At 42.1% G+C, this 25,127-nt stretch overlaps 1 protein-coding gene across 1 annotated transcript in view; it reads left to right on the forward strand.

Moving 5' to 3' along the window:
• GABRG1 (gamma-aminobutyric acid type A receptor subunit gamma1) overlaps positions 1-24,890 on the forward strand; it is a 656,698-nt gene extending 631,808 nt beyond the window's left edge. Inside the window, exon 8 of the mRNA XM_078678237.1 lies at positions 23,471-24,890. Within this exon, the coding sequence (XP_078534363.1) occupies positions 23,471-23,731 (261 nt within the window). The 3' untranslated portion in view covers positions 23,732-24,890. The remainder of the gene's footprint in view (positions 1-23,470) is intronic.
• The last annotated feature ends 237 nt before the right edge of the window (positions 24,891-25,127 follow it).

Genomic DNA, 25,127 nt, shown 5'->3' on the forward strand with positions numbered 1-25,127 from the left:
TTTACTTCAAGATTTTTAGACGTGACAGCCCGAAACACTGGACGTAATTACACCAAATATAGGGGAATGGTAGCTCTAGGTCCAGAAAGAAGCCTTTTTGGTATTTAGTGTAAATCCGTTCAGTAGTTTTTGAGAAATAAAAAAAAACAATAGAGGATCACAAATCCTGCGAGGATCCGACAGTCCTCGTGCTGAATGATTGGCTGCCAACTCTTCAACCAGGAATGTAAGCAGCCATTTTGGGACTCAACTCCAGCCAAGTAACACAAAAAACTTTACAAACAAAGAGAAGAGGGCAGGGCAGAAATACCCTCGCCCCCAAAGCCTCTTGGGGGAGGGGGGGCCGGTAAGGACCCCACCAGGGACAAAAAAGCTTTATTGATTTTTTATTGCAGCTGGAGTAATGCTGGATTCATTGCTCCCACTGAAAAATATAATTGCTCCCAAGCTTCTCTAGAAATAAATTTCCAGGTGGTCCAGGTCCCCGGGGCAGGCAAGCATATACAAAATTTAAATAGAGAGGGTGCATGTTGCCCCCCCTCCTGAGGTTCATTGAGCCCATGGGACCCCCCTTGGGACCACCACCTTCCAGGGGCTAAAAATAGATTAATGGGGGGCCATGGAGCCCCAGAGACACCGCCTCAATGGAGCAAAATAACATCAACAAGTAAGTTCCCCACAGTAGGATTGCTCGGACCTCATCGGAGGCCCTGCCCCCTTTCTCAACCACTCTGCAGAGGGACGTCCTGGCACACTACTGGTTGGGGGATGAAGTTCCCTTGGCTGCTGAGGATTGTTGGGGGCCAAGAACATCTATTGTTGTTAAAGAAAGTCCCCCATAGAGGGATTTCTGAGACCTCACCAGAGGCCCCGTCCCCTTTTTCAACCACTCTGAAAAGGGGGCTATTGGTGCACTATTGGATGGGGATGTATTCATCATGGTTGCTGGGGGTCATTTGGGGCCAAGAACCACTATAATTGCCACAAGTAAGTCCCCCTCAGCGATAACATTGCGACCTCATCAGAGGCCCCACCCCCTTTTCAACCACTCTGCAAAGGAGCCTCCTTGTGCACTACTAGTTGGGAGATTTAGTCCTGTGACTGCTGAGGGTTGGGACCAAGAACTCCTATTGTTGGCAATAGTAAGTCCCCCACAGAGGGATTGCTCAGACCTCGTTGGAGGCCCGAGCCTTTTCTCAACCACTTTGCAAAGAGGCCCCCTGGCACACTACTGGTTGAGGGATGAAGACCACTTGGCTGCTAAGGATTGTTGGAGGTGAAGAACCCCTATTGTTCCACAAGTAAGTCTCCCACAATGGGATTGCTTAGAGCTCATCAGAGGCCCACCCCCTTTGTCAATCACTCTGCAAATGTGCCTACTGGAGCACAAGTGGTTGAAGGAACCTTTGCTGAACTCCTCATTTCAAGAAGAGCACAGAGTGGCAAAATGCAGCATACTCTGCTGGTGAAGTGAAGTTTACTGCCTACCCCTGGCAGTGACTCACACACCCACTCATAGACCCACTGGGATACTCATATACCCACTTAGAGCCCCACTCATACTCTCTCACACCCACTTACAAATAAACTCAGACACTCACACCCCCGCTCAGACACTTATGCATTCACTCACACACTTAGTGTCAAAGGTTAGTGGTTGCAGTTAGGAAATACAATTTAAAAGATCTTATAAATTCACTTAAACAAATAGAGGTTACAGGGACACAATAGTTAGGCTCAGAGTTCATCATACAAAACAAGTACAATTGAGCAGTTATAGTTACCTGAGCTCACTATAACTTAAGCCCCTGCAATGCACTGCTTATGATCTCAAATATTTCATCACTCATGATACGGTCAATGACATCAACTGACTGGCTGCTCTTGATGGAAGTACATGTTTTACTGAGAATGTTAGACTCGTTCTCAAATGATTGAAGAAACATAGGGAGACTTTACATAAAGTATGCTCTCATTTTAGATTCTGGAGCACCTTCTATACTCTCTAATGGAAATTCAGTAGAAAACGAATTTCTCTCAAACATGATTGATGTACTCCAAGCAGAAAGCTTTTGCACGGGGTAAAATCATCTTAGAACACACCACAATTCCTAGAAATTAGCATGGTACCATCAACAAATGTTTCTCCTTTTTGTGACCCTCAAAAACTGTCATTCACAACAATGCATTTTAATAGGGTGCTATCATGTATATTGGCCTCAAGATGGCTACCAGCACTTTCTACTTGAAGTACTAACAGCCAAACAGCTAATCATATCTCACCATGAAATCTGTGCTTAGGCTCTGTCTAGATATCCTTATTTGCTTTCTCTTACATTTCTCAACAACAACTGAATTTATTTACACTGAATAACTGAAAGTGTGATCTGCGAACCAAAATCTACCTTTCTGATAAATGTGGTGTAATTACTTTCAGCTGTTCATGCTGTGGTCATGTTCAAAGCTCCTATGCGAATTTACAATAGAAATTGTATTTTTTTCGACCCTTTTTCTCGGCCCCCTCTTGAAGGATCACTCCAAATCTTTCCATGCACAAGAAAAATCACAAAAAACAATTTTTTAGGACTTTTTTGTGAAGATTCATTAAATGATGCAAAAGAAATAGGTAAGTCAGAAAACTCTTTTTCTATAGAAAAGTGGTCCTAACTATATATAGTGATGTCACCAGTGATGTCACTGACCATGTCATGAGTGATGTAATATGTAGGTTCATAAGCAGTGCATTGTGGGGGCAGACGTTATAGTTAGCTCAGCTAAGTATAACTGCAGAATTTCACTAGTTTTGTAAGAGTGAAAACTGAGCCTAACTATCAGTGAGTGTATGAGTCTCCGAGTGGGTCCGTGAGTGAGTGCATTAGTCTCAGAGAGGGTCTGTGACAGAATGTGTGAGTGTCTGAGTGGGTCTGTGAGTGGGTGCATGAGTGTCTGAGTGAATCTGTGAATCAGTGCTTGAGTCTCTGACTGGGTCTGTGACTGGGTGCATGACTGTCATGGAAGTTCTGTGACTGGATGGATGGGTTTCTGAGTGGGTTAGTGAGTAGGTCCATGAGTGTCTGAGTCAGTCTGTAAGTGGTTGTGTGAGTCCCTGAGTGGGTCCGAAAGTAGGTGAGTGTATGTCTGATCGGTCAGTTGGTGTATTACTCTCTGAGTAGATCTGTGAGTGGGTGCATGAGCCCTTGAGTGGGTTTGTGAATAGGAACATGTTTGTCTGAGTGGGTCGGTGAGTGGGTGGTTGTGTGTCTGAGTAGGTCTGTGAGAGCATGTGAGAGTCTCTGGGTGGGTCTGCGAGTGGGTGCATGAGTGTCTGAGAAGATCTGTGAGTGGGTGCTTGTGTCTCAGTGGGTCTTTTAGTGGGTGTGTGAGTCTCAAAGCGGGGCTGTGAGTAGATGCATCAGTGATTGAGTGGGTGTGTGAGTGAGTCTCTGAATTGGGCTGTGAGTGTGTGTGTGAGTCTCTCAGTGGGCCTCTGAGTGGGTGAATGAGTGCATGAATGGACCTGATAGCTGGTGCATGAGTGTCTGAGAATGTCTGTCAGTGGGTGTATGAGTCTCTAAGTGGGTCTGTGAATAGGTACCTGAGTGGGTACGTGAGTCAGTGCATGAGTGTATGAGTGAGTATATCAGTGGCTGCACAGTGCAACTTTGGACCTCCTACACTCATTTTCTACTCATTTTTCGGCTTCTTCTCTCATAGTTCCTGCCCTCTATTTTACCTCTTTCTTCTTGTCCTGTCCATTATTTTGCCTCTTTCTGCTCGATCCTGACATATATTCTGCCTCTTGTTGCTCATTTCTAAACTCTATTTTGCCCCTTGCTGTCTGTTCATGATCTCTATTTTGCCTCTTTCTGCTCATTCTCCCCATTATTTTGCCTCTTTTTGCTTGCTCCTGACCTTCATTTTGCCTTTCTGGTTAATTCTGACCTTTATTCCGCTGCTTGATGCTGGTTTAAGACATCTTTTCTGCCTCTTTTTGTTCCCTACTTAAGTTACTCTTAACTTAAGTTATTCTGGTTCTTTATACTTCCTTCTGGGCATTATTCTGCCTCTTTAAGCTCATTTCTGACATTTATTTTGCCTCTTTCCGCTCATTTCTGACCTTTATTCTACCCCTTTTTGCTCGTTTCTGACCTTGTTTATGTCTCATGCTGCTTGTTTCTGGCCTCTATTTAGCCTCTTTCTAATTGTTTCTGATCTTTAATCTGCCTCTTTTTGCTTGCTGCTCACCTTTATTTTGCCTCTTTCTGCAAATTTCTGACTTTTATTGGCCTGTTTCTGTTTGTTTATCACCCTTATTTTGCCTTTCTGTTCATTTCTGACTTTTATTCTGCCTCTTTGTGCACTCTTCTGACCTGTATTCTGCCTCTTTCTGTGCCCTTTAGACCTTAATTCTGCCTCTTTCTGGTCTTTCTCACCTTTATATTGCCTATTTCTGCTCATTCCTGACCTTTAGTTTGTATCTGTCTGCTTGTTTCTTACCTGCATTTTGCCTCTTTCTGCCTGTTGCTTACCTTTATTTTGCATCTTTCTGCTCATCTGTGATCTCTATTTTGCCTCTTTATGCTCATTCTGACCTTTATTCTGCCTCTTTCTGCCTGCTTCTCACTTTTATTCTGCCTCTTTCTGCTCATTTCTGAAATTTTTCTTGCCTCATTCTGCTCATTTCTTACCTTTATATTGCCTCTTTCTGGTCTTTGCTGACCTTTATCCTGTCTCTTTCTGTTTGTTTCTGACATTTATTCTGACTCATTCTGCTTTCTTCTGACATTAGCGGCTGTTGGGGAGCCTCAAGTGCTCCAAGGTCAATACTGGCTCAAAGACAGCTCTCTCCATGCAGGAGCAATCTGTTTATCTCTTTCCCTGATTGCATGTCTGCCGGCATAGAAAGGGATTAAACCTCTACTTCCAGTGGGCAGCTGCACTTTGATAGTTTCTGACTGCTGGAACCAACGCATTTGCTTTAGCGTTGTGGGAGCTGTCACAACTCCTTACAAGCTAAAGCAAACAGCTATGTCCCAGGGGTGGTCACCCTGGGACATGGCAGGAGCTGGCCCGTGGAGGTGGTGGTCCCCAGGGCCATGTTTTGCTCCAGGAAGGGGGGATGTGGCCCCTCTTCTTTGATCTGCACAGGCCAGCCTAAGGGAGGTTTTGATCCCAAGGGCCACTTATGGCGCCCCTCCATGTGTAGAATTTAAATTTGGCCCCAAGGAGGAGGTGGTCCCTAAAAGCCCTAAGAGGGGGGTCTGTGAGTCCCACCTCCTTTTTCTAAAAGTAAGTTTTGGTCCACGGGGCCCAGGGGGTTCCTCAAGGCCCCCGGATTATATTTTAAATAAGACCTGTGTAGATGGTGGTCCCCGTGCCCATTCACCCCCTCCATTTTTTATAAATATCGGTATACCCCTGGCCCACCCAGGTTTGGGAGACCATGTTTGTTTAAAAAAACAAAAATGCCATTGATTCACAGCTCTGTTGCGTTTCCTCTGCAAAATTGCTTTTTACAAAGTGTTTTTTTTACTGTGGCAGGGTCTCTCTGGGACCCCAAGACTAAGGTTTCAGAGTCAGGGTATTCCTACCCTACACCCTTTTCTTTAAAAAAAAACACATTTTTTTAAAGGATTCAGCTGAAGTAAAGTCTCAAGATGGCTGCCAACATTTCTTGGTTGAAGGGTTTGCGGACAATATTAGATTTGAGCACAATGACTGTCGGATCCTTAGAGGATCTGTGTCCTTATATATACAAATTCAGATTTACCTCAATACTTCCAAAACTACAGCATAGATTTACACCAATTTACAAAATGTTCGCTTTCTGGATAAAACGCTAACTATCTGACAAATTTGGTATAATTCTGTTCAGCGGATTGGTCCGTAGCTGTGTCTAAAATACCTGAGAGAAATTGCAAGACTGAAAAACAAATGTCACGAGAATTTGTCAAACGGCGCCAAAGTTGTTGGAAAAACAAAAAAAACACTTTTCCAATGGAAACTAGATCCTATCTATAACTACCTACTGGCAACTCCAAGTAGGTAATTTTGTGGGGCAAGTTCCAGGCTGTCTACTTGTGGAAGGTTCATTGTAAAAAACACAAATCAGTGCCATCTCTCCAGCACTGCTATTTGCTGTCTTCTATCTCTGCCATCACTGTGCTGTGAGGAAGAGCCGCTGAGGGTCTTACCGCTACTGCTGGGGACTCATTGTCCCAGAATTCCCTGTGCCTCCCACAGCTGATCTTCATCGACTTCACATCATAAGGAGGGATGCATGTGAGCTGAACCGGGGAAATGCCCAGGCCAAAGATAGCCCGGAGGAGGCGGGCTTAGACGCCCCCTCTGACTTCTGGGTCAAGGAATCTTTGGCACACCTGTTTTATGGTAGGAAATATTATTCCTTTTTTTGTGTATGGATTGGCCATAAATTGTGTCATATCTCGTGATGGGGAAGAGAAAGGCGGCAGAGGTAACAATTAGGTTACCAATGGCAAACAAGGGCTCTAGCTCAACAGAGGCAAACTCTCTAATAGAGAGAATAGATGTCTTGCTAGTTGAAGTGGAGGAAATGTTAAAATCACTGGATGATCGAATATCACCTGCTGAACTAAAATCCCAATGAAATGCAGCCAAGAGGAACAAACGAAGAAAAGGGTCCCTGACATGTTTACGTGGAATAAGACTTTGATCCTACCTCCTAATGGACCTCCTGTGAGCTCTGCTTTGCCCAGTAGCTCTGTAGGCCAGGATGTAGGAGAGGACACTGTGACTCTAGTTAACTTAGATATGATTTGTGAAAAGAGATTGGTTGTCCTTAGTCTGCAGGGGGAGGGTGTGCCAGCGACTGATTGTATCCCCATACCTGGCACTACCCTTCATGTTGCAAAATTGATGGAGTTGATTGAAGGGCTGAGGGGAGAAGTCTGTGGGCTGAGAATGGTTATTGAATCCCTAGATGAGAAAAGCAATAACACTAAACCCACCATGGGAGACCAAATGAGCACCAAGCATTCTGTGTAGCAGGGAAGGGGGGCATTATTACATTGTTTATCAATCATGCATCAAAGATCCAAATCGAACAGTACAAACTCAGATGCTGCTTTCACTCCTAGGCACTCTTCTGCAGCACACATAGAAAAAGGAAATTGCCTGAATTGATTGTTTTCCTGCAAGAAAGTGTCCCTTCCGGCAGAATACCAATCAGACCCACAATGTAGGTACCCTTTTACCATGGTGCAAATGTGCCTGCATTGGGGCACGGCAGCCAGTTGTGTGCCGGCGCAGGGGAAAAGGACAGGAATGTGCTGTATCACATAGATACCGCTCATTCCTGCCCTTTTCTTTTGCCATAGGGCAGTGTAGCAGGGAGGCCTACGGCGCTATCCTACGGCAAAAGCTCATAAATGAGGCCCAACATCTTTTGAAGTGACGGTATGGTGTGCTACTGGTTGAAAGCTTTACAGCACTGGGCGGGTGATGATGTTTATAATAAAAGGTGGTTTACATAAAAGGGGTAAACCCTCTGCCTCCCTTCTCCTTTCAGACTTTCCCTGTCTTGATAAAGACCCGCCGCGACCACCAACTGGGGCGCTCTAGGGTCGAAACGTCGACGCTCATTACCGGTCAAGATAACTCCAGGAGCTTGTACAATTACTCCTTGTCTCCTTGGAGGACGAACTTACCATACTGACCCATTCCCCTTGTATATATTGTATATATGTGTCACTGGATTTAATGCACTGATCACTTTGTTCACCACAGTCACGTTCACCACATGCTTTTCGTAATGATTTTACCATTTATTGAAACTTGTGTTATCACAGAATGAAGTAATTCCTGTGTAACGTGATTTTTTGATAATATAAAGACTATATTTTTGATTTGAATGTTTTTAGAGGGTTTACTTTATAATAAAAGGTGTTCTTCTTGGAATCAGGAAAAGGAAACGTTACATAATTTTGCCTTTTTTCTCAAACCGATATTCCCGTCCACAGGAGATATGGCTTAAGCCAGTATGCAAATTGCTGTGCTTTACACAGTACTCCATTGTACTTACAGCCTTGCGCACAGATACTAGAGAAGTAGTTGTGATTGCAGTATCCAAATAACTTTGTCAACATGGCTCATACGGCTCCGAAGGGAACGTCCAAGAGGAGAGCTTGTAGATGTAGGCATGCTCCAGTGATGGGAGGCCCATATGACAAAGGTTATGGTAATCAGAGCACTAAATAAGAAGATACAAATTACCTTCAGTATGCACCAGCACTTTGTCGTCTGATAGGATGTTAATGTGAAATTTTAGTACAATAGGTATTAAGTAATGCTCATTTGCTTCTCTTTTAACTTGTTGTGATTATTTATAACTGAGAAGTACTGTTGTTTTATTCTGGCTTGATGGGTCCTTGTGATCCCAAAATAACCTAATAGTACTATATCGGTATGTATGTTTGTATGTATGTTGACTATTTTCTGCAGGAACATGTGCGGCAGCTCCCATCTGACATCAGGGACACAGGGAACTTTTAGTCAAAAATACAGAACTTTGAGTGGCATGATGATTTTATATTAATCACCTTAGACGTAACCTTATTATACACGTCCATCAATCATCAAGGTGGTCTGAGGGCACTGCAATTCTTCCTAGATAGGAGACCGCTTGAATGTATATAACATAGCAAAATCCTAATCAATATAGTTGAGTTTTTTCTTTGCAATAACATTTACATTTTTTCAGAATGCACTCTACCAGCAACAACGGGGGGTAGCTATGGGGGTCAGCTTCTCCCCCAGTTATGCCTGCACATGGGATGGTGGGAGGAGATGGTCCTACATAAAGAATATGAGGCATATGTTACAAACAACATTAAACTTTGGTTAAGATTTATAGATGATCTTTTTATAATCTGGCAGGAAACAAGGTCAGAAGCAGAAAAGTTTATAGAAGTTCTCAACATCAACTGCCTCAATCTTAATTTTATGGCTACTATAAGCTCTGATACGGTCAAATTCCTTGATGTACAGGTATACAGCAGAGAGGGCAAGCTGGAAACAAAGCTGCACCGCAAACCAACCACAGGCAACTCAGTGTTGCATGCCAGGAGCTTCCACCCCCAACATTTAATTAGTATTCCATATGGGGAGATGCTCCGGCTTAAACGCATATGCAGTTTTGAGGATGATTTGAAGGTAGCACAATTAGCAAGTAAAAACAGGTTTTTAGCGAGAGGATACTCCATAAAATATATCAACACTGCCATTACAAAAAGCAATGTAATCAAGAGAGAAGCCCATTCAAGTAAACCTCCAGAATTAGAGGGAACTAATTGTATAGTCAGCAAAACTCAGGAGGAAGGAGCTGAAACCTTTAGAATCATCCTGGGATATAAAAATAGAAAAGGGCCATCAAAAACATAATTAGAAAAAACTGGTCTTTGGTCCTGAGTGACCCGGTTATTGGCCATCTGTTACCAGACAGAGTGGCCATAACGTATAGCAAGGCACCCTCTATGAAAGACAATTTGGTCCAGATTGATCCTGGCAGTCAGACAAAGGGCACATGGCTATCCCAGAGAAAAGGATTTTACTAATGCAAGCTATGTGAAGGATGACAATTTGGTATCAATAAAACCTCCTACAAGACAGCATTTGGGGACCAAGAACGACCCATTAACAAACCTGTAAATCAGACTACGTCGTTTATGTACTGGAGTGCCCTTGCGGCCTACGATACGTAGGAAGTACTATACTTCAGGGACACAAGAGGATACCCCAGCCCATTAGGGTTATCAACAATCATGACCAATCCTACCCTGTGGCTCGGCATTTTGGTGAAGCCCACAATGCTGACCCAAAAGATTTTAAATATTTTCTATTCGATGCCGTTCCACCAAACAAAAGAGGAGGGAACAGGGAGAAAGCCCTTGGGAGATTAGAAACACGCTACATTCTTGATCTCGATTCAAAGCAGCAGGGGGTCTTAATGCCACGGAAGAATTGTACACATGCCTCTAGATGGGATTTAGGGGTAGACGTTCTACATACGAATGGCATGAAAACAACAGCATGGCATGAAAACAACAGCAGTCCCCCAGCACCAGACCACAAGGGTCAACCTGAAACCACATAAGGCCCACTTTTATTACTTACACAGCTTTTATACAGACTTTGAGCATTTTACACTGCAGTAAAACTTGCACATAGTAATTTACATTACTATAGTACAAAGTACATTTCCTTTGGTTTTTGGTTTTATGGTTTTAAGATTTTACATTGGGAAAATCCCAAGAGGTTTTTCAGGTATTTATACCTGGATGCTATTTTTAACCAAAAATCTATTTATGTAAATGAAAGGTATTTTTCTAAGTCTATGGTTACCTTACGAAATGTTGCACATGTCACTTTAAAGAAACTTTTAAAAAATGGTTTAAAAGGCAATCCTCTAACTGTGATGCGTGTTATGTGATCAAGGCCCTCCGAGGTCAAAACGCGTCATGGCTGCTATTTGAGAGAGCGAAATAAAAACATCTTACCTGCACCTAATTTTGGTCCGTGCTCCAGTTCTTGAAGCAACAATCAAGGTAAGAGTGGAGTAGTTTTGATATATATATATATTATTCATCCTTCGCTCGTGCAGCAGCCACCGCGCACCAGACCAAAGGGCGTGTTGTCGCTTCCGGATCACCAAAGCTTGATCCGGTAATTATTCCACTCAAACCTCAGTTTTCCCAAGGGACAGACGACGCCCTGTGGTGACAATAATAAGCTTTATTTGTCAATTGCTCATACGTGTTTCGCCTGAATCAGCAGGCTTGTTCACCGATAAAGTTTTTGGGGATAATTTCCACCATTTTAAATTTCTGTGCATGTGACGCACATGTGAAAAACTGCACAACTGATGCAATGGAAGACAGACTCGTAGTTTTACATCTGTCTGTCATATAATCGCATTTACACCGATCTCACACGGTGTTTGTAATTGTCAATAGATGCATAAATACATACATTTATCATTATAAAAACAATAAATATACTAGGCCAGAATTTTTTTTCCACATTCCTTCATTTCATATGGGGAAAAAATACTCATCGGAGCTTCTTCACCCTTTAGAATGACTGAGTTTTCATCAAATACTATTCACATTGCTGTATTGCCCTAGTTGGCTTTCAATCTGTGAACCATTTATATCCTAACACCATGTCTTATCTGGTTATTAAGCCCCAGTGGGCAATCTCCTAAATCTCACTTAACTAACGTTGTGTGGTATATAATAAAAAAAGTGATCGAAAGAATGTGGTTTAAACAAAACTTGAAATTAGAAAAGGAAGCATAATCACAGCTTAAAATGTAGGCAATTGTTCATTACTCATAACAAATTCATAAATGAGTGTACAGATCTTCTTCCATTTTCAGACCCGCAGGACTTCTTGTAACTAGCTCTACTATGTAACAAGATTCAAGTCTTCTTAACTTTTTTTCTCTGTCCCCACCTCGTCTGTTAGATGGAATTGCGTCTATAACAAAGTAGATCAAACTTTGAACGTCTTTGTTGTAGAATCCCTCAAAGTGGCGTGCTACTGGGTATGATCTATCTCCATTCTTGATAGCCCTTAGATGTTTCAGAATTCGTTTATGTACTGGTAATTTGGTACTACCAACGTATTCTAGATTATATGAACATCTCAAGACATAGACAGCATACTCAGTTTTATCATTATACTGCCCTTTGATCTTTTTTACTCCCTTTGCTAATCCAGGTTTGTAGGTCGTCATGTTTTTCCCATGAGCACACGCTTTACATTTCATACATTTGATGAAACCATCTTTGTGCTTTAACCAGGTAAAACTTGTTCTAGATACATCTTTTTTCAAGATCATATTCCTGACCAACATTTGCGCAAAGGATCTTGCCCTCCGAAAGGTTATCAATGGTCTCCTAGGCATTAATTTACCAAGTATTGGATCATTTTTGATCACATTCCAATGCTTAGATAATATGTTCCTTACAGGCCCATGTTGCCTATTGTAGGTTGTTATTAATCTACAAGCACTCTCATTTTTTGCATTTTCTTTCACTTGAAATAGGACCTCCTCTCTTGTTTGTTTTCTCACCTTTTCTATCGAGGCTTGTAAATAGTTTTTAGTATAGCCTCTATTTCTAAACCGTTTTTTCAGTTTCACCAGTTCATAACACCCTCAGACATTCACCATATAGGATGCTTTTCACCAGATTGTCTGGATGAAAGCTTGCTGCAAGAAGCAGTGTATTCCCCGCTGTGGCTTTTCTATACAATTTAATCTGTAGTTTAAAATCCTTGACATAAATAGTTAAGTCAAGGAAATTGATTGTTGTGTCACTGACTGTACTAGTGAACTTTAGATTCAAGCTGCTTACTTGAATCTTATTAATAAACTCATTTACAGATGTTACCAAGCCTTTCCACGCGATGAAAAGATCATCTATGTAGTGGCTCCAATGTAAAATACTATTTTGCCACTCCTTTCGGTACTGCTTTCCAACCACCTGCTCCTCACACCAGCCCATATGCAAATTCGCATCGCTGGGGGCGAAGCAGGTGTCCATACTAGTACCACAGGTCTGATGGAACAATTCATCATTGAAAATGAAAAGTTATTTTTCAAGCAAGTTGACACCATAGCTAATAGCATCTGTGTATGTGACCACATTTTTATTGGTCTACTGCCCAAGAAGTATTTTATATCATTTAGACTGTCTTCATGTTACCTACTTGTGTATAACGTTGTCACGCCAACAGTAACCAGCAGAAGATCCTGTTCCCACGGTAAATCATAGATTACTTTTAAAAATGCCCTTGTATCTTGAATATAAGAGGGAAACATTTTTACTAATGGATTCAGAAAAATATCGACAAATTTTGATGTGTTCTCCAACCCGCTGCCTATGTCTGATATGATAGGGCGGGCGGGTGGGTTCTCAATGTCCTTAGGCAATTTTGGTAATAGATAAAAAAACAGGTATCATAGGATTACTTATCTTTAAGAACTTGTACTCATCTTGGGTAATCATGACCCTAGTATACCAATCTGACAGTTGTTCATTATATTGGTAATGGCTTTGCAACATGGTTTCCATGGGAATTCTTACATAACATGCCTTATTATTCAGTTGTTCATAGGCTTCATTCAGGTATTTTTGTTTGTCCCAAAGAACCACGTTCCCGCCCTTGTCGGCATTACAAACTATACAGTTATTATTCGATTTTAACTTTGTAATGAGTGCAGAATGTTCCTTTTGCTGTTTAGACAGAACTGTATTCTTTACACTTGTGCATTTTTCTAAATTCTTTAAATCATTAATTACTAAAAATCATTGAAAACGTCAATAGAATCTCTTGTAGTCATCGGAATAAAACGTGAATTAGATCTGAAGGTTGTAGATTCACTTCCTCCAATGTCCAATCCTTCTTCCGCAGCTGTTTCCATTACTTGATTGGTCATTTGATCAAAATATGCATCTTCGTCAACCTCTGTTTCAGTTGCAATTTACCTCATTCCCACAAGAAGTTCCATATCTCTTACTTGCAAATCTCTAAATGATTTTCATCACTCGTGGTACTTACAGTAGTAGTTGAATTATCATGTCTTTAATGTTTTTTTAAATTTCATTAGTCTTATGTGTTTAAAAAAAATCCACTCTTGTCTGAACGTAATTACTTTCTGCTGTGGGACAATAGGATAGACCTCAATTAAGAATACTCTTTTCTTTTCTGATAATTGAACATTTGTAAGATTGATGATATTGTCTTCTTCTCCTTCATAGATTTGTTCTTTAATATGGATTTTTATTTAGTTTGTTGGTACTCTGGGCCGGCGATTGAATCTTCGTTCCTCCTGCAAAAAAACAAATTCATCAATCACTGTAGGAACTCTATCCGTTGACATTCCACTCGGCCCCTCATCTGCTCAAGTCTCTATCTCAGAGCTTTGCACACTGCTCAAGCCTGACTGGATTTCACTTGTCGGTTTGGTATTTGTATTCATTTTCTGTCTCTTTACAATTTCGAATTTCTTTGAAAATGTATAAATTTGTCCCTTTTCATAGTCTCCTTTGTCACGGAGAAACTTTTGTGCTTTGCGGTCTTTGATAGAAACCTCCAATTTCTTTAGCCATTACAGCATATTTTTTTTGAATTTTTATATGACATCCTGATTAGTTTCTTTTTCTAACATTTCACTTATTTGTTGTATTTTTTCCAAAATTTTTAAACGATCAATGTCCGCATATTTCTCCTTGAAGATTCCTAGTTATTCTCTGCCCAGTCACGAAACATGTTCGGATTGGGGTCTTCATAGGTAGGTGTTACCAAGATCCTAATGCCTCTGGGGATCCGTATTACTTCCAAATATCTTTAGAGTGATTTGGATTCCCATCAATTGAAAAGTTCCCGGTGCTTCAGTTTCTCTTGGTGCTTTAATCGTATCATGACATCTGAGGGTTTCTCTTTACTTGTCACATTATTACCTTTGTTTACTTGAGTACCTGTTTTTGTATCGTCAGTTATAGAAAGAGCTGCTTCCTCCCTTTCCCTCATTTCATCAATTGACTTCATTTTTCAGCTCTCGGAAATGGAAATTTTCCGTATCACCAGCTGTCATCGTCCGTACACCAATGTAAATATGGATGTATGTATTCACGCTGGCTTTCCCTCTTCCTTTAACCCAAAAACAGGGATGCCTCCTACCTGAGACTCAACCCACAATCACTCTGGGCCCTCCGACTCGCAGGTCCAGTCGTAGACTCAGGTTGGCTTCCTCCACTTCTACGAGCAACATAGCTTTCTCAGTTCAAGGCAAAAAAGGGGGGCAGCGGCAAACAAACCATTCCTCCTTTGCTTGTGTAGCAGCCACCGCGCAACAGACCAGAGGGCGCGTCGTAGCTTCCGGGTCACCCAAGCTCGATCCGGTAATTATTCCACTCGAAACTCAGCTTTCGCAAGGGACAGACAATGCCGTATATCTGCCCATAACTGTAGGCCATTAAACTGCCAATAAAGCACTGCACTCCATCTGCACTGTAGCACACTCTAATAGGGCACTTGCAGAACTCACACCACGGAATAGTAAACTCATTCTGTCAGCTTATGTTTTTTAACTTGAGCAGTTACAAATCTGTTCACTCTTGGTATTTCCGCTGAACACTAATAAAGAAATGTCAATTTGTATCACTTACCCTGTAGAGTTGCATTAATAATCCAAGCCAACAGATTTTAATGAAGTTTTAGGAAGCATTGAAGGTCTGCATTAGAGACTGGTCTATAGGTTGATAAGGATGAGGTTATCTCCAAATAGAGGAGGTCGGGAGGCCCAAATAGCAGGAGGCCAAGTGGAAGGAACTGGCTGAGGAACCAATGCATAATTCAGATGAGACAACAAGGATGAGCGAGGGAGGAAGGAAGGCTCATGACAAGGGGCAGCTCCTGCCACTCTATGCAGGGACATTGAAAGAGGGTGAAAGTGAGGAGATGCAAGACATGATGGTCGCAGGCAGGTCATGTGATGTTGGCAGTTATATCTCTGATGCATCACCATCTCAATGAGCATGTGCAAAAAGTGTATTCAAACCCTTTTTGGTATGATGAAAAGAAGGTTATTACAGACGTTAATGGAGTTGGCCATTGAGGCAGCCAATAATCATCTGAGGATATCAGGCCTATGTCTGGAGGTCCTGGACGGAGTGCCTATGGACCAGGATCATGTTGCCAGGATACAAACAGCAGTGACCACTGGGGTGCCCATGGCTTTCCTGGCCTGTGTGATGCCTCCTCAGAAGGGAGAGAAGTGGGGGGGGGGGGCTTAGTGATGCCAGTAGGGACCCCTTGAGCTATAAACAAGTGGACAATGAACAGGTCAGATTCCAGTGAGAAAAGGAAAAGGACTATCCAGAAGAGAACTGACACCCACTTTATGGGAGCATAATGGGAAACTGGAAGCAGACCATAACCAGGCATTATTTTTATTCTCTTAGGGGAGAACCATCTGGGTCACCTCACTGGGCTGGAATTGGTAAAGATGATTAAATAGGAGTTAAGGACAGTTCGATAGGACAGAAATCATATGGACGCAACTACTCCCCTGGAGTGTGTGAAAGGGGGTCAGAAACAAAGCAAAAAAAGAGGTAAATATGGAAGTGTCAGGACGCTAAGTGAAGTATATCTGCTTCCAAAATTCACTTTTTGAAACAAACAAGTGCTTGAAAGAATCCTTTGAGCTTATAGGGATAACAGGCATTTACAATGCAATAGGTCTCACATTTCAAAAGTTAGCGCTATTGGCATTGTAAAGGACAAACCTTTTATTTATGTGTTGGTTTTGAAAACAGATAAATAAAAGGCATTGTCATTTACAATGCCAATAGCTTAATCTCTCACAAATGCGAGACCTATTGCATTTGCAATGCAATAGGTCTCATATTTACACAACTTTGAGCTATTGACATTGCAAATAACAATGCGTTTTATTTATGCTTCAAAAACCAAAACATAAATAAAAGGCATTGTCATTTACAATGCCAATAGCTCAAACTTGCGTAATTGCGAGACCTGTTGCATTGCAAAGGCTTGTTACAGCAGGGTGTAAACATCAACAAATTGTCAATCCCCAGCCATTTTGGAAGCTACCAACACAAGGGTGTCTGATTATAAAACAATTACAGCCACATTGCTATGGCCTTTTGATATTCCCAACTTGCCCAGAAGGCTTCAAAGGTTCATACAGTACAGTTTCTGGAGACTCAGCCTAGACACAAACACACTTATATGGCACAACGGAAAGGAAAGGCGTCCCCTGCGGTGGCCTAGTAAGCAATGCTTTAGGCCCCGGCAATGCAAATTGGTCATGCATTAGTGAGAGTTAGAGGTATTGGAGCTATAAATGAGAATGCGTTTTACCCATGTGTTTTGGATTGGATTGGATGTATGTGGTGTGAAGTGGAATTAAGTGGTTTGGAATTGTTAGTTGTGGAATTGTGTGTGGTGGAATTGTGTGTAGTGGATTTGTGTAGTGGAAGTATGTAGCATGGTGTGTAATGGAAATTTGTGGATAGTGTTTATGGGGTATAAGTCTATTGGAATTATGTGTAGTAGAAGTGTGTGTCAGAGTGTAATTGTGTGGAATGGCATTCTGTGTGGTCGAGTGGTATGTTGTGGAGTTTAATTATGTGGTATGCTGTTGAATTATGTGGCATGATGTGAAATTCTGTGGTGTGGATTGGATGTATGTGGTGTGTTGTGTAATTGTGTTGTTGAGTTGAAATATGTGGTTTGTTGTCAAATTATGTGGTGTGGAATGGAAATGTTTAGGGTTGAATTGTCTGATGTGGAAGTGTGTGCTGCTGAGTGAAATTATGCTGATTGGAATTAATTGGCATGGTATGGAGTGTATTTGTGTGGATTGTGGTACTAAGATTAAAAATTATTAAACCTAATTACAAAGAAAGGTGGCCTTTAATTGCCCACCCATTTACAAAACCTTATAATATGTAAAGACCAAATTTCAAAACAAAAACATGCAGTCAACTTCCAGCGACATTTATGTTCATGAACTCAACCGGGGGCTTAAACAAAGCACATTTATAGGGGACAGTCTTCCAGCAGAAGGAACCATGTTGGCCTTAGTCCCAAACCAAAAAGAGGAGAGTTCGATCTCCTCAGCCAGCAGCCAATCAGAGTACCAGATGGTTCTGATTTCCAGGTTTTGGAGGGAGGTGAGGTGGTCTGAATGAACAAAAACAGACTGGGGGAGGAAGGGACTGGTTAGAAACGTCCTCCCCGCTCTAGTTCTAATGCTATCCTACTGGGGTAAGAAGGGGAAGTGGAGAAAGATGCGTAACACAGTGGTGCTGGAGATGTGCAGACAAACATTGTCGCACAGAGTAGCTCCCTGCCTTTTAAGTAGGGTTACTCTCTGAATGTGACTCGTGTGGTGGGAATGTTCTGGTAGCATGGAAAGCACTTGGTTTTTAAATTATGCAGTCCTGATTTGAAATGAAATTAAATGAAATACCAGTATTTGTAAAGCGCACAGCTACCGCCGAGGTGGTGTCCCGGCGCCGTGACACACAGGTCAGCCCAGAGTTACATGGGTCTGGGCTGACCTGCCCCCGGTGCCGGGGAACGAACCATGAGCCCCAGATTCCAGCGTCAGTCGCCCTGGCCGCTGCGCCACACCTCTTCCAGATTTCGGCTCTGTCAGTGCTGATGGTGCCGACAGTGGCTTGTTGGTGATCAAGAAAGATGCTACTGACTCATTAGTGGGCAGAACACTAGCTTAGGCTCTGGTGCTGGGGTTGGACTATTAGTGGCAGGAGCAGAATTCCTCTGAGGTCAGCAGACATACTTCACTGGGCAGGCTGGGCTGGGTAGAGCAGCAAAGGCAACAGGAGGCATCAATAAGATCATTTAAGGCACGCTCACAATACCAAAACCTTTGGCTGCAGAAGCATAATACATTTATTATTTACCTCACTGTCAGGTGAAAACTAGCAAGATGTCCCAAGTGACATGAATAATGTTTTCCCAAAATACTGGTTCTAATGAATCACAGGAGGATGTGGCTCACTTGGGTAAACTTAAGTACAATATAAAATACTATTTTAAACCTTTGAAAAATGCACGCATGGAACTGTTCAACTCTCATTTCGCAATCCGCATTATTGATTGATCACTTCAAATGTAATTGTCTAAAGTATTATACAGGAAGACTTGAATGCGAAACCTAAAAATAAAGAAAGGCAACAGACACTAGACAAGATTCACAAAGAGGGGGATAAATGCTGGAGGCAGAGAGCTGGTCAGAACATGGTGAAAGAGGCAGCAGGTTTTAGCATAATGTGGCTCAATGGGCAGCTGGTGTGGAACATTGTCAAATCAAGAAAAGCAGTGCTTGAATACTGCTGCCTAAATACCTTGCCTTAAAATGAAAGCCCTGGGCGAGAAGCACTACGGCTATAACAAGGAGTGCCACAGGTCACAAGGATATTCCTCCTCCCCTTTGAGTCTGAGATTGCAAACAAGAAGCAGGCCAGTCAGACTTTTGGGAACTGTGAACCCCTAGTGCAAGTATTGTCTGTTTCCAGAACTACTAACTGCCTTGTGGGCCTGTGGCCCTCATTATCCAGTGCATCATTCAGAGACTATTCCGAATGGTTTGCACAAGCACGTAGATACAAGAGAACCCTTTCATGATTGGTCCTGTTGGTGAGTTCCTTGTCCTAGTTAGTCTGCAGAAGACACCTCCTAAAGGTCATATTGCAGCAGCGTGACAGGCAAAGGCTTAGATGTAACAAACTGATACATTCTGGGAGATAGAGGCTCTGCAGGCCTAAATGTCCAATTAAGTTTAGCCGCAATAAAATCACATTCAGAGATTGCGAGATTCTTGCACTTGCAGAATACCCCGTCCCCTCTTTCAGCTGAATATAGATAATGGGTAACCAGCTTGATTGATTGACACTTTTCATGATTTTAAATTTACCCGTTCAGTTTCATGATTCTTGTCGGACTTTTAAAGAACTAAGGGCCCGATGTAGGAGCCCTAATACCGGTCGGAAACTGCCGAATTCGGCCGTTTCCGACCGGTATTACGGTTTTCTTATGTAGGGGGCTACATAAGTACAGATTCGGTAATTTTACCGATTCTGTACATTTACCGATTCGGTAAAATACCGAATCGGTAAATGTACAGAATCGGTAATTAGAGATGTAGGTGGCACTCTGAAGAGTGCCACAGGCTTCAAGAGTCGGTATTTTACAACCCAATCCAATTGGGTGGTAAAATACCGAATCCAGGTGTGCATGCACATCTGTGCATGCACACCTGTGCCATGTGGCACACAGACATGCCCTTAGGGCATGTCTGTATGCCACATGGCACACAAGCCTGTAATTGGGGTGCTAGAGGGTGCCAAAGTGACACCCCCTGCACCCTTGCAAGAATAGGTAATTACAGAATCGGTAAATACCGATTCGGTATTCCACATTGATTCCTATGGGCTTCAAGGCCCATAGGAATCAATGGGGGATACCGATTCGGTATTTACAGAATCGGTAAATACCGAATCTTACAGATTCGGTATTTACCGAATCAGAATTACCTACATGTCCCCCCCTCTAATTTACCACTTCTTAAACACCGAATCGGTATGATTCGGTATTTTAGAAGTGGTAAATTAGATTTACCTACATCGGGCCCTAAAAGCCTTCATGTAAAAACTAAATTAACTCAAAGGTGCTTAAAATAGGCATGGCTTAGTAAGATAAGAAACACATTTTGGAATCTGTTTGTTAGGTGGATTATGTAGCAATAATTCGCTCGTCTGCTGTTACAGAATTTTTTTCGGAATGCACCACTTTAACGCTTATTCATTTAACCACGTGCTAGTCATGTTTAGTGTCTGTTGCTGAGCACCATTCCAACTTCAAGTTCCAACATCTCGGTTCAGGTGAAATACACACAAAAAATGGCTAGAGCCTGCCTTCCTGTGTGTCTTGGTGCCAGCTGAAATTACCAAACGTGCCTGCTCCCTGCCGCCTTCAGACTGGCAGCAGCAGGCTGATGCCCACAGCGCCAGGCAGGTGTGCGTCATTCTGTTTTCAAGGAGGAGCAAAAGTGAGGTTCTCCATTGCTGTGCTTCACATCTGGAACTAATACAACTATTCCAGGCCTATGCAGCAAAGAAGACACTCCTTAGCTGTCCTAAACTTAAAAACCGGACATCTGCCCATTGCCATCCCGTCTCACCAGTGTACCAGTGGGCTCCTGAAGCGCTGCTAAATAGTACGCATAGCGCTCAGTGCTACATGAGGTGCCTCCAGGTGCTAGTGTGGCAGTATGTGGTTTCATGATGAGACACCGTCTATTCCCAGTAAAGCCTTTTTGGCCTAAACAAATAGATGAACTGAAAAGGCATGCTGCCTTGTTGATAGCAGCACTTTTCTAATGTGAATCCATAACTATGGCCGTGGGTTGGTCTCTATTGCACTCTGAGGCACAAGAGCAATGCAATAAAAATAACCTAATATTTTAAACGCCTAAAGGTAACCTCAATAGAAAGGGCGGCTTCATTGTTCAAACAACCAGGCAACACACTAGGGGCCAGATGTAGGTAGGCATTTACCGGTCGGTAACGGCCGAATTCGGCCGTTACCGACCGGTAAATGCAATTTGAGATGTAGGGCCCTGTATTTTACAGAATCGGTAAATGTACCGATCGGTAAATTTACCGATTCTGTAAAATACCGAGTCGGTATTTTTACCGATTCGGTAAAATTGATATGTAGGTGGGACTCTTCTGAGTCCCATAAGCATTAAAAAATCGGTATTTTACCATCAAATCCTATTTGATGGTAAAATACCGATTCCGGTGTGCATGCACATGTGTGCATGCACACCTGTGCCATATGACAGGCAGACCTGCCCTTAGGGCAGGTATGCCTGCCACATGGCACCCGAACCCGTTTTGGGGGTGCTAGAGGGTGTCAAAGTGACACCCCCTGCACCCTTGTGAAATTCGGTATTTACCGATTCGGTAATTACCGAATCGGTAATGCCCATTCATTCCTATGGGCTTCAAAGCCCATAGGAATGAATGGGCATTATCGGTCGGTATTTACCGAATCGGTAAATACCGAATTTTACCGATTCGGTAAATGCACATCTGTATTTACCTACATCTCGGTACTTCTATTTTACCACTTCTTAAATACCGAATCGGTATGATTCGGTATTTAAGAGGTGGTAAAATAAAATTACCTACATCTGGCCCTTTGTTTCTTATAAAAAGAAACACTTCTAGAACGAAATATATATATTTATTAATATTCCACACCGCCTTTGATAGGCCTGTAAAGCACTTGCAAAACCTTCACACCAACATAAAGCAAGAGAAGAATAACCCGTCTGTGTTTCCATGCTGGAGAAAGCCTCAAGCATGTGATGAGCTGTGAAGTGTTCTGTACGCTGCATTCCTCCATTCTTGTAAGGTGAGCTCTTGGCCCTTTCGCCCCCTCCTGAGTTCATGGCCAGAGCAAAGCGTGTTGCTTTTGAAAGATTTACGGGTGGTTCGAAAGGACAGCCTGCGAAAACACGAGCAGAGGTAGGTAAACTAAAACCTGTTTGTGCTGTGCGATGGTCATAAAATCACCTGGTCCAGAGTAGTGAAGCTCAACTCTCTTCCGTGAGCAGAAAGAGGAGTAACCCCACCATACAATCTTTAGCAAAGCATGTGGCGTGCTTTTAATACTGGGATTCAAAGATGTCCATAAAAGTACAATTTTCTACTCGATTCTTGCTGTAAACCTGACAGGCTGAGATGGGCTCAGTCAGACCACTGCCCAGCCCGGGGCTCTCACCTCCCTGCTCTGCTGCCTCAATCTGCCCCAGCTACGAGCTTCCATGTCCAGTGTCAGTGACAATTTGCAGTTTATTATTACAGCCGGGGATGAGCCTCCCTTGGCAGAGAACTGAACCCGTCTCCTTGAAACAGTTTTGCCCGCACCCAGTATAACAAAGAGGTGAAGTGGGGCATGAAAGAGCAGATGCAGGCAAACAGAGAAACGGCACTGATCCATTCAATAAATGTACTTTGTTGTTTGCATTCTGTCTTTTTGTGTTCCCTTGAATTTGCGGCTCTTGCTTACTAATTAAAGAAGCCCGATCGTGGCTTTTACATTAAGAAGATGCGGTCTCCCAATGCTTGTGCATGGTAGAGAAGGATTTAGCATGATAACCGGCCATGATAGGTGTGCGCGAGGGGCAGCTGTGAAGAAAGGTTAAGCAGCGGGCGAGTGAAAGAGCAAAAGGCAAACAGAGAAAAGGCGTGGGACCATTCAATAAATGTACTAAATAAATAAATGTACGCCGAAAATCGTATCACGAGGGCCGCTTTGAAAGTGAAAGCGGGCATGGCACGTTGTGCGCGTGAAAGGCACGGCATGGGGCGGCAAAATAGTTTCAAAAAGAAGAAGGGGGCTTACGTGGGAGAGAGCGCGAGGGGTGGTGCAGAGTCCACGGCCGGCAGCCATTGTCCCTGCTTTGAAAGTGAAAGCTGGCATGGTGCGCTGAGCGTGAATGAAAAAAAAAAGTAGTAACTAAATGTATGGATTACAGCCAGAATTAAATGGTAGTTGGTCGGTGCTGCTTTCTGCACAATGGAAAGGGAAGTAACTTTTCGGACCACCAGCGAAATAAATAGCTACATAAAAAGAGAAATGCCATATTTAATCAATGGCAAGCTAAAAAACATATACACACGCAATGGGTGGCGTTTCACCACTAATACTACCTACTTAATGCCTCGTAGAGGCAGCTCATGCGCTGCCCTATGCGAGACCTAAAAATTACCTTTCGAAGGAAATTAAGTGACCACATTTTCTGTAATGAATATGCATATCAAACCATTTCCATACACCATTCCTCTTTTCTTTACAGAAACCACTGAATATTGATGTCGGCACAGTGTGCACCTCCATTCCAATCACTACCCAAGAGCAGGGGCCAGGATATGAGTGCCTGGAAGGCAAGGACTGTGCGAGCTTCTTCTGCTGCTTTGAAGATTGCCGAACAGGATCATGGAAAAAAGGAAGGATCCACATCCGGGTTGCCAAAATTGACTCCTATTCAAGAATCTTCTTTCCGACTGCTTTCACCTTGTTTAATCTAGTTTACTGGGTTGGCTATCTTTATTTATAACTGTATGTACGTATGTGCACTCTGTATGATACGTCATAGATGAATGTAGCATATGAATAAAGGAAATGTACATGTGACAGGGAAAAATGTACGGATACTCTTAATTTTAAACTTTTAACACGGAATCTAAACTGTGATGTAGTTCATAGACCAAAGTACTAAAATAACTGCCTTAACAATTTACATTGAAAGTAACGACATGTCCTTTTTTATATCATATTTTTCCATATTTTTGAGATGGTCAGATTTAGAAGGGTGAACCATATTTGCCCTGCATTTTCTTTACCACTGTCATTATCATTAAGCTGTCCATTTTGGTTGCTTCCTCCACCTCAATCACTTAAATTTGGGATGATACTGGCAGGTGAACAACCTGGAGTGTAGTATTTTTACTTGAAAAACTCTCTTCTAGCAGAAAATTGTTTTGAAATGTCGAATAAAGGAAAAAGGCTACTAGCACTTTGTTGAAAATGTGACATTTCACCAAGGCCTCTATTTTCCTTTTAAACATCGGTATTAATATGTTCAGAGTACTATGAGCTAAATGTAAAAAAAATGTGAAAAGAAATGTGAACAACGAACATTTTACCGGAGCATAAGCTATAGTAATAATGATTGGGATGATAATAAATATGGAGTGCACTGTGAAAAGCAAGGATTTATTTCAAATATTTGGGGAACAAGGCAAATGCTGAAGAAAACGAAATGGGGGCTTGGGAATTTAGAGTGTAGCTTGTTGAGCATCCGTTAAGAAGCGATGAACGTTCTGTCTCCCATTTTACAATGTATTTGTGTCTGTGCACTCCAAATACAAATGATGGGACTTCCACCACTTTTTGGCAGATTTCCCTCTTCCATTAAACTGTAAATTAAAGCTCAAATAGTATATATGATCATTTTGAACTGTTCTGCCTTATAGCAAAAATATCAGGTTTTCTTTTTTTATGAAGTATTGATGGAAATTCATCGTTAATGCAGAACAAACAATGATTGCATTTTGTACTTTCCAATAAAAAAAGGATGCTTTGTTATATTTTCATCATCATTTATTACTGTTTGCACTTCTATGGTTGACAAATGAGCAAAAATACCAGGTGTTAGAGTTCTACAGAATATATTGTTCACACTAGTCTGGAAGACATTAAAACGTAAGCCAAGATGTGTGTTGTCATTGTTGTATATTTTAATTGCATAAAACGAAACCTAGGCTATTGCTTTGAAAATAATTCCTGTGGCACTGTACTGTGAATCCTCTCCACTCGTTTAAGTTTGGTTATTGTGGAAATAGAGAATTAGTCCTTTTCCCAAAGACTTGGCTTCGTAAATGATTTTTTTCTAATAATATGTGTAATACAATAACTTTTAACGATAAGTAGTTGTCACTGTTTTATTAATT

This window comes from Lissotriton helveticus, chromosome 2_2 (assembly GCF_964261635.1).
Source record: "Lissotriton helveticus chromosome 2_2, aLisHel1.1, whole genome shotgun sequence".
In the NCBI taxonomy this organism is placed as follows: domain Eukaryota; kingdom Metazoa; phylum Chordata; class Amphibia; order Caudata; family Salamandridae; genus Lissotriton; species Lissotriton helveticus.